General features: G+C 28.0%; 1 protein-coding gene across 2 annotated transcripts; it reads left to right on the top strand.

The window, feature by feature from the left end:
• Positions 1 to 2,803: 2,803 nt before the first annotated feature.
• On the top strand, positions 2,804 to 8,433 carry LOC129963397 (60S ribosomal protein L35a-like). 2 transcript variants are annotated; one of them, XM_056077747.1, is made up of 4 exons: positions 2,804 to 2,919; positions 4,081 to 4,210; positions 4,601 to 4,753; positions 8,224 to 8,433. In XM_056077747.1, exons 2-4 carry the CDS (start codon positions 4,089 to 4,091, stop codon positions 8,396 to 8,398), a joined length of 450 nt encoding a protein of 149 aa, XP_055933722.1. In that variant the 5' UTR covers positions 2,804 to 2,919; positions 4,081 to 4,088; the 3' UTR covers positions 8,399 to 8,433. The 2 variants fall into 2 exon arrangements, with proteins under 2 accessions (XP_055933722.1, XP_055933721.1); XM_056077746.1 differs by having other exon boundaries at positions 2,835 to 2,984.
• The last annotated feature ends 1,599 nt before the right edge of the window (positions 8,434 to 10,032 follow it).

Raw genomic sequence — 10,032 nt, 5'->3', positions numbered from 1 at the left:
TGAATCTGAAAGATCGATTAATTAACAATGTTTAATTTTAAATGCATCAAACATTAAGAAAATATATAAAATCGTTTCAAATAATCAGCCGAAAAATCTTAAGCCTAGCCTCATGACTGTTGGGGGAAAAACTGAAGCCGTACTCATTTGGCGGTGGAGAAAATGAAAAGATTTTTTTGGCGGGAAAGTTAGTTTTTAATTAATAATTAAAATTCTAATTAAAAATTCAAAAAAGGGCTATCCTATCTTTTAAGTTAGATCAAACTGCACACAGTGTGCAAATTTGATTAAAATCGGTTAAGTAGTTTAGGAGTCCATCGCGGACAAACAACGTGACACGTAATTTATATATATTAAGATGTATCAATAATATTGAACAAAATAATGAAAATAAGGTAAAAATTAATTCTCTGATTTAAAATGATAATATAATAAAGTTAATAAATATTAACTATTTGACGAAAAATTTGCGCGATAAAGTTTCGCCAGTTATCTGCATCTTTGTACTTTAAAGTAACCCAGTTCCCCTGACAACGACTGCGATTCGGCACGCATGTCTTATATATTAAGATATGTAACAACAATGAAAATGATTTGAGTTTCTTTACAACAGTGTAATATAGTGTAATGAACGAAGCTCAATATTTTTACAAATTAATTGAAAACAAACAAACAATTAAAAAACTTACAACAATTAAATTAGAACCATTGAAAAGATTTTTTTTTTATAATTTTAAGAATTAGCAAAACTAATTTTAATTTTTGTAATATTCTATTCTAATATTGAGAAAAAGTCAAAATTTCGCTTAACATTTAGAGATGCATAATCCACGATTTTTTGAATAACAAATAATATTGCTATTGTTATTTTTAAATATGCGTTCCAAATATCTGTTATTTCAATCATATTATTAATTAAAAATTATTACTTAATATTAAATATAAAATTTATTAATTGTAATTAATACTTAATTTACTAATTTAATTAACGTGTGAATGAATTAATTTATCTGTTTCAGCTTACTTCTTAAATTTTTTTTTCTCAAAACTATTTATTTAATTTATTCATTAGAGTGAACCATTTTCTGGAAAAGATGAGTTAAAAATATATGTCATTTCTTTAAAATGTTTACTTTAGTCCTATATTATACCAATAGATGGCGCCAGCAGTAAACAGAGTACATGTAATCAAAGTCAATCATGTCACGAGCAATAAAAAATTATCTGTATGGAATAGTGCATCATCAAATACGAATATCGGTGACTCGCACTTTCCAGTGAAGCTTTGCACTTTCCGGTGAAATCACCGCTGCGATAAATTTCAGTGATATGCAATTCAATGATACGATACGATAATTCCAATAACCGGTCCGTTCATTTTTCAATCCAATCACAGATTTCTTTCGAGAGCTTCCATTGGACAGATCGTATCGTCACATCTCCGGCAAATTTCAGTGATATCGTATCGATTGTTAGTTTCTATCGTGATACAAAACTTGTAATCGAAATATCATCAGTAAGATCGTATGAAGGATTTGAATTACACCCCTCTTTGAAAAGTATTGATCACTTGTATTTGTGACTTTTTGATATTGGTTACGTAATAACCGCTCTGAAAATATTCGTCATCCCTATTAACATTGATTAATTTACATTTTAATTAAAATTTTAAAAAATGTTACAAGGTACACATTTCTACCGTTCAAAGTATACCTGTACTAAATTTGGAATCTTGAGTCTAAAGGTATGTCGTATAGATGGCAAACACACACACACACACATGCATCCTTATTAAGTGCAAAGATCGTCATCTGACCGCGGTTCAAAATGACGAGGTCCGTCCCAAAATAGTCCTAGTATTGCTTTAAACGGGACGTTAATATAACTAAACTAAACTAAACTAAGTGCAAAGATAATCACTGCATCCTTTTAAAACAATGGCATAAATCAATATCTTAAATTTTTAATGTTCAGAACATCAAATTCGCTTTAATATGGGAAGTCATTTAATGACTGGAATGTTGTATTTGGTATATTATTAATAGACTGAATATTAAGAACTTATTTCTAAATACAGCCTTCCGCCATACCATGCTCGCAAGGTAGTATGGCTCACGACTTATCGAGACAAAAAATTGGCTGCAACTCTTTTTAAAAATTCAGAAAGGAAAGAATATTTTACTTCAAGATTCTAAATTTAATTTTTTATATGGTGGTGGAAAAATCTAAAAAAATACTTTTGATAAGTATTCCGCTTCGCTGCCTGTATGAACAAAAAAATTCTTGTGTTCGAACGTTTAAAAAAAAAAAAAAACACAAAAACAAGAAACTAGTACGTATATAAAGACATATGTGATTGGGAAATTGTTTATGTTTTGTCCGGCTTCAAAACAGGATTACGAAAGGATAAATCATTGATTCGGAAATTCATAATTATTAAACAGAAAAACTGAGTATTGGCGAGGTATTATTGAAAGATTTATTTACGCCATTCAGTGTTTAGCTTAACAAATCGTAGCCTTTTGAAGTTACTGTAATAAATTATTAAAAAGAAATAATGCTAATCTTTTAAAATATATAGAAATGATTGCTGATGGCACATTTTGACTATTATGTCTTATCCTATTCTTCATTTTCGAACAATTTATTTTTAAGTATTACAATTCCTCTCCTGTAGCTCATTAATAGCTCTTGAGGTACAATTAGGTATGTCTTTTTATGGTGGTTAAAGATTTTCTATGATTGTAAAATTGTATCATTCCATCATATAGTAGTAGTATGACAATACATCAGTTTTAATGTTAAATAACTGAAATGAAATAAACCTTGTTTCCTTCTCATTTCTGAAAGAACGCATACATCTCAACTCCGTTTGCTGCCGAAGTCAAAATTTCCGATTTTTGGGGCCACGTATCGGAGGTAGTAAAAGGTTTTTCAAACCTTATTTATAATTAAAATTTTGTAAAAAATTATCGAAATATAAAGTAAGCATTTTACTAACTTTTGTAAAATACTATTTTTATTAGTCTTGAGTATATTGTTTGTGTTTATTTTACTAATCTTATTTTTAGAGAACAAATGGCGGTACAATTCATAAAAAGCTTTTAAACATTTAACATTTTTCGATATGTATGTTTGTACCGGTAATAATTTTGAAATATTTAATAATGTAATGGCAGTTTAATAGAATGTTTTCTGTTCCTTGTATTTTTTTTTATAAGTAAACCCAAAATTGCACGTGGTTGGGTTCCGATCGCCATTACCCTATATATCTAGCATTGTTAGGACTAAAAGTAATGGTTTTTGAATACGTTTGTGTTAATCACTTAAAAACTTTTTTTTTCATTAAATGAAACATCATTTTCCAAATATTAGTATTAAGATTATCGAAATAAAAGGATGCATAGATTGAATTCTCCATTTGAGAAATCCTATCATCTGAAATTTAACTAAATATCAAAGTTATGTCAAATGCTTTAGATTTCATAAATTTTTAAGAATACTCGTACGGAATTCAAAATGGCCTTCTGTATTTGTTTTTAAATGATTGAGGAACTATTATGCCTCCTTTTCGAAAAAGTTGGATAACTATAGAAAATCCTTTGAATTTGAACCATATTCATTCATAAACGTTTGAAATATCTTCATGATAAAAATTTTAATATCATAAGGAAAATATGATTAAATCATTTATCTATTCAATAAATTTACATCTGCTGTACTTTCTGTTATGTTTTATAAATAAAAATAATTTTATAAATTCATTGTAAATTTTTTAATTAAATACTCATTCAGTTATTAGATACATTTTTATTGTTTTTTAACTTTTGGAACCCATTTCTTGCAAATTAAAAATTCATATTTCTGTTTTGAATGTGTTTTTTATTCTTTGCTGAATTGTAATGCACTCCATGTAATTTTTTTTTTCTATTCATTTCAAAATTTGACATGAAGTGAAATTATATTGTGTTTAACCTCTGTATATCATCTGTGATGTATTGAATGTTTTTATTGAAGAGTTTCTTGATTTTTTTTTAGCTGATACAGAATATTTACTTACAGTTTGGTTATGTTTTTTAGCTTAAAAAATGTCGGACACCAAGCCTACAAAATTAGATAAAAAGAAGAAAGAGAAGAAGGAAGCGGTGGCAGCTCCTACAACTAAGACAGCAGCTCCACCAAAGCCTCGTGAATATGTCAAACCTGGCCGGTAAATTATTTTACTATTCATTTTGGTGCATGCATGAGGATGAATAAGTAATTTTTTTCTTATCCAGTTATGCAATTATAAGTGCAATTTATTAAGTTATGTATATGAATTAGTTTATTAATATTGTATTTGAAATATTTTAAACTAAATGTACTTTTATATAAGTTTTACTTTTGAATTTTTTAGTTAATTAAAAGATCTATTATAAAATTGATAATCAGCTAGTTAAGCTTAATGAAATGGATTGTTCCGTCGGGTCAATATGGTAAATATTCTTTAAGTTAGTGCAGGGAAAAAATTGTTTTCCAAAGTTAAGACTATACATTTGATATGTTTATAAAATATATAATGAATCAATTGTACTTATAAATTATTTTTATTCATTTCCAGATTATATTGTAAGGGTGTGTTTGTGGGTTACAAGAGAGGTCTCAGAAATCAGCGTGAACATACTTCTCTAGTAAAGATTGATGGTGTTGTTTCAAGAAGGGAAGTAGACTTCTATCTAGGCAAAAAATGTGTATTTGTTTACCGAGCGAAGACGTAAGTTTACTTAAAAGTTAAATTTTACTGTAATTTTTTTAATTTTATGCTTTCAAATTTAATATTTTCTTTATTGCATGTATATAGAAGTGTTTTACATCTGTAATCTTTTGATAGATGCATATTATAATCCTTTTCACACAATTGCTGAATTTTATTTCTGTTAAATTCCAAATTATTCTTAGTAGGCTGGATATATTATACTGCTTAGGTAATTAATATTGCTGTAAGCGGGAAGTATATCCTATAATAATTTCAATCGCATAGAATGTCTTGTATTAGTATTCTAATGTGTTTGATACACTTTTGAATAATTAAAAAATCTTAGTCATAGAAAGTTGAGTAAGAGTGGTTTTTTAAAAATTGATAGATTGCTTAAATAAAAGTGTAAACTTCCCCTAAAAGCTCCCCTCATAGCTCAGACATTTTAAGTATTTATATTATGCAATCATTAAAACAAATTATTTATGACTCTGCAATATACCTAATTAAAATAAGATGTTTGGTCTTATTATTTTAGCTTAAGAAATACCTTTGCTCTTTGAAAGTTTATAATTGTTTTTGGATGCATTAAACTGCTTGTGTAGGGGAATCTTGCGTAATGCGGGAAGTGCATCCTATATTAAATTCATTCACTTAAGTATGAGTGTATGCCTCTCTTTCTTCAGTGTTTGATACATTTGTTGCTATAATTTAGCACTATTAAAATAAGTGATTCTGAATTTATTTCTTATGCACGTATATTTTAGTTTATCATTATAAAGTTCTGTTTGTAAAACAGCAGTAGTTCTGTTCTATGATTATTAATAGAATAAATAATATAGTGCAGGGGTGTTTGTGCTCCGGGGATTTTGAACTTCGATACCCGGAAATTCCGGGGATCGTCGTTCAAAAGGAAGTAGGAATAATAATGAATTATTTATTTTGATCTGGGTAATTTTGTTTGCTTTGAAAGCAGAAAACGCAAGGTCAGTGTGTGTGGTGAAAACTTTTCCTCTCTTTCTTTTAAGGCAGTGATAATGCGTGAAAAGGTCGAAAAAACTTCTTTTTTGTTCTTTCCTTATTGCGAGTTATGACTCATTCCCCCGGTTCTCGGACATTCTCTTCTGGATTCTTTTCGGCAAGTAGACGCGGCAGAAAAAAAAAGGGAGAGACTTCGTTCGACCAGATGTGTGATAACGTGACTCTGTGTTCAAAGGTCTTATCTCTCCTGGCGTGGCACCAATAAGTAGAGAAGGGGGATTTTTCGCCGTATTAGCTATTTGTCATTGATCGCTTCGCAATTTTTTTTTCTCCGCTGTGTAAAATTTTTGTTTCATTTATTGATGCACGTGTAAATTGTTCGTTTCGCTTATTGAAATATTTTTTTATTTATGTACTCAAGAGAATTTCACTTTGAAATTTAGCATATGAAACAGAAATTACCCCTTAAAAATTCATATCTAATTAGTTTTACAGCATTAGATCCAGTGCTAAGAGGTAAAACCAGTACAATATTAGCTTTTGAAAAATTATCATCTTTTATGTCCCATATTTTTAGTGATAATGAAAAGTCAAAAGTAGAAGCTGAAATAAGGTTATACCAGAGTGATATTGATATTGCCAAAGAAATGCTCTACACATCTGATGAAAGTGGAAATCAAGTCAAGTGTACAATTGATAAATATTGGTCTAAAGTTTTTAATTTAAAAGATGATTTCACAAATGATTATAAGTATCCTACATTGGCTAAATTGGTCAAAGCCTGCCTTAGCTGCTTCCATGGTCCATTAGTGGAAAGTGCATTCAACTTAATGGATACACTTGTCACTGACTATAGAACCTCTCTTAAGATTGATTCCCTAGATGCAGTGCAGACTATTAAATATGATTTAATGGCTTCTAAAGAAACCTCATGTGAAAAATATGGCTAAAAAAATCCAATGACTGATCCAATTCACAAAGATCTCTTACTGAATATGAACAGAAGTTGGAAAACATATCAAGAGGACTTAAAAACATGTATTTCAGATGAGTCACCTTTAAAAGTCTCTGAAAAACCTTCTACATTAGCAGAAAAGCAAACTGCTTCTACCTCTGCATATGCTTCTTCTATGCAAATTTCTTCAACTGTAAATGAAGAAAATAAAAGTCAACCTTCCTGCAATTATGAAGTTCACCACAAAAGAAAGACAAGCCCACAAACATCAGAAAATAAAAAAAAAGCAGCAGAAATTAGATAATTTTTTTTAAAAGAATTAATTCAGGTAATTTAAAATATTTGCATAAAATGTAGTAGTTTATATGTTTGAAAATTTATGGTTATTAATTTTGCAAAAAAAGTAATTCATTGAACTTTTATAATTAGGTCATTCAATACTTCATAATTGTAATTTTTCATTTCTCTCCCCCCCCCCTCTTCTCGAAACTCCAAAATGCCGGTAGTAAGTTCGTAAAAGTTTCAGGGGATTTTTTAGGGTCCCACAAACACCCCTGATAGTGCTTATACATTACTGAATGTTAATGATATTTTATTATTAATAATGAATTAATCAAGTCAGTTGTTAGTAATGTATTTGTTTTATGCATATCTGATTACTCCATAGTATAAATTAAGTTTGCTCTCTACTTGTTTGCATTGTATTTTTTGTTTCAAAATGTTTGATCCAGTTTATATAAACTAAAAAATACTTTGCAATGAGATAAATTCAAAATATGAAAGTAATAACCCTCTGTTTAAAACTAGATTTAATTTATGTTAATGCAATTGATTGCATTTTCATTATCGACTATAGAATGATTTAGGAAGGCTGTCTCCATAAAACCAGTACTTGTTATTTATTTTGCTTAAACTTATTTTTATTTTGATCATTATTTATATTGACTTTTTAAAATTATTCTGTTTAACATCCTGTTTTTTAAAAGGGTGGAGGTGGTTAGATTATTTATTATAAGCATTGCCCTATTTTAAAGTTAAAGTAGCAGTGATATATTTTATAAAATCTATTTTTAATATTACATTGTGGAGTGTATATATCTAATATGTAGCAGTTATAATCGTATCAAATATGTATTTTTATTTGTATGTTAAATTACTTCAGAAATTTATGAATTCATAAGATCTTTTTGATATTTACCTGTAACTTTCATTTTTAAAATTTTGATTCATTTGAAATTTTTTTTGTTTGAGTACCATCCAGAAACAATTTTAGATGGGTGTATTAAACTGCTAGTATGATCAATTTCATGTTAAGCGGGAAGTACATCCTAGAATAAAATTCACTTACTTAGATTTTTGTATGCTCATATTCTAGATGAGTGAAACATGAATTTTACTAATCAATTCTTGAGTATTAAAAATATGTTATAGTAAAATTATTTCATATGAAATTACTGTAAGAATTTTGAAGTATTCAGCCTTTACATTCTTTTATCTTATGTATTTTATTTCCTCATAATGTGATTTAATTTATAATTTATTTTGCTTACAGTAAGAAAAGAGTTCCAGGAAAAAAAGACAAATATACTAAATTGAGGGCCATCTGGGGTAAAGTAACCCGACCACATGGTAACAGCGGTGTTGTGAGAGCCAAGTTCAGGAGTAACCTGCCAGCAAAAGCAATGGGACGAAGAATCCGGGTTATGTTGTATCCATCTCGCATATAATTGTAATTTTATAAACAAATAAACTCTGAAAAAGATATTGTGCTCATCATTAGCCAAAGAACAAAATATGAGTTGGAATTCTTTTTTATATCCATGAAAGGAAGAAAAACCAAGTAAAATTTTTTAAATTAAATAATTTTCTTAAAAATATGAGAAAATTATATAAACTGTGAACAATTTTAGTTGATTAATCCTGTGTTCATTGAATCCTTTGTTAATATTCAATTCTTACCTTTTTGAGGTTTAATTTTGTTTTGGGAGAAATGTATAATTATGATAAATTTTAAATTCTAAAGTATAGAAATGAACTGGTATTATAAAATACTACATAAGACTTCATAATATATCTTTAGGTTGTTATGTTTAACTTAATTTTATAACAAAACAAATTAAACTGTATTATAAATGTTACTTTTTGAATCAAATCGGTAGTTTTAAATCTGAAAAAGTGAAAGATACTCAAAATTGAACGAATTTTTATGAACTTTCTTAGTTATTCATTAAATGATAAATTCAGTCTGACACATGAACTGTATAGAAGCATATAAATTTAAATGTCATGTATGTTAATGCATTCATTGTATTTCAGTTGACAAAATTGTTTCAACCCTTGTAGAATAATTATTAAATACCAAAATGTAGATTTACACTTCTTTCCTTCCCCAAATTAATGAATACTTTTTTTAGTATTAGCATGACAGCCAAATTAAACCATTTTTCCTGCAATGAATTTATTTTTAATAAAAGTTATAAAATTTACTCTAATGAACATTAGGGCTACCTGCAATTAAATATTTGAACAATGTGATATTTTTAGTAAACTTGATAGGATTTTTAAATATTCTCTTGCACAATTGTTACAAATAAATTGTCAGATGGAATACCTTGTGCTTAATAAAATGGAAATCAAGTTATATTTAAAAAAAAATTGCCAACAGTATAATTTTAAGTGGCAAATCAAGCTTAATTGCCATTGATGAATTTTATGAAGGTTTTATTCATGTTATGATAAGGATTTGCCGTATTTATAACTTTTAAAACAGTCTGGGTAGCACTTAAATGGCATTATTGAAACCCGGTTGACAGTTTTGGATAAAGTTCCATACATTGGAGAAAGTAATTTTTCTTCTGAAAGAAAACTTGGATTATTTATATGAGGATTGGAGAATTTAAATTGTTTTAATTATTAATTCATTGTAAAGTGTGTCAGAAAGTATTTTCATTCTCAGTTGGATAAATTTAATTAATAGAAAAATTGTGGATTTAATGACTATTGGGAAGTGTAGTAGCAAGGGCGACGAAATGTATTAATGTTATATTTTTAGAATGTATTATAAAATAAGTTCAATACGATTCCATGATTGGTGAAGAAACAATCTTAAATGATCACAGCTCTTGTGGTATTGATGGTTGAAGAGATTGTTGCAGTGGCATTATAATGATTTTCATTTGTTCTTTTCTGTTATATATTCATGTACATTGCAAAGTCTTCAAGGTATATTACATATTTTTAAAAAATGGTATGCCATTTATTAAATATTTGATGCGGTACATAAATACTAATTTTTAGAAAGCCTTTTCCATAATAATCCATCAATGCATGTGGTTGGTTAAAAAACAAACTGTTCTTTCTT

Source organism: Argiope bruennichi, chromosome 3, assembly GCF_947563725.1.
Source record: "Argiope bruennichi chromosome 3, qqArgBrue1.1, whole genome shotgun sequence".
Classification (NCBI taxonomy): Eukaryota; Metazoa; Arthropoda; class Arachnida; order Araneae; family Araneidae; genus Argiope; species Argiope bruennichi.
Note: the sequence above shows the minus strand (reverse complement) of the source record. Positions and strands in the feature narration are given on the sequence as shown.

Bases quoted from the DNA above. Each gene is read 5' to 3' on its own strand.
- LOC129963397 (XM_056077747.1), top strand. From the start codon at position 4,089: ATGTCGGACACCAAGCCTACAAAATTAGATAAAAAGAAGAAAGAGAAG. The intron at 4,211-4,600 runs GTAAATTATTTT...ATTCATTTCCAG, and splicing joins GAATATGTCAAACCTGGCCG to ATTATATTGTAAGGGTGTGT. The intron at 4,754-8,223 runs GTAAGTTTACTT...TTTTGCTTACAG, and splicing joins TTTGTTTACCGAGCGAAGAC to TAAGAAAAGAGTTCCAGGAA.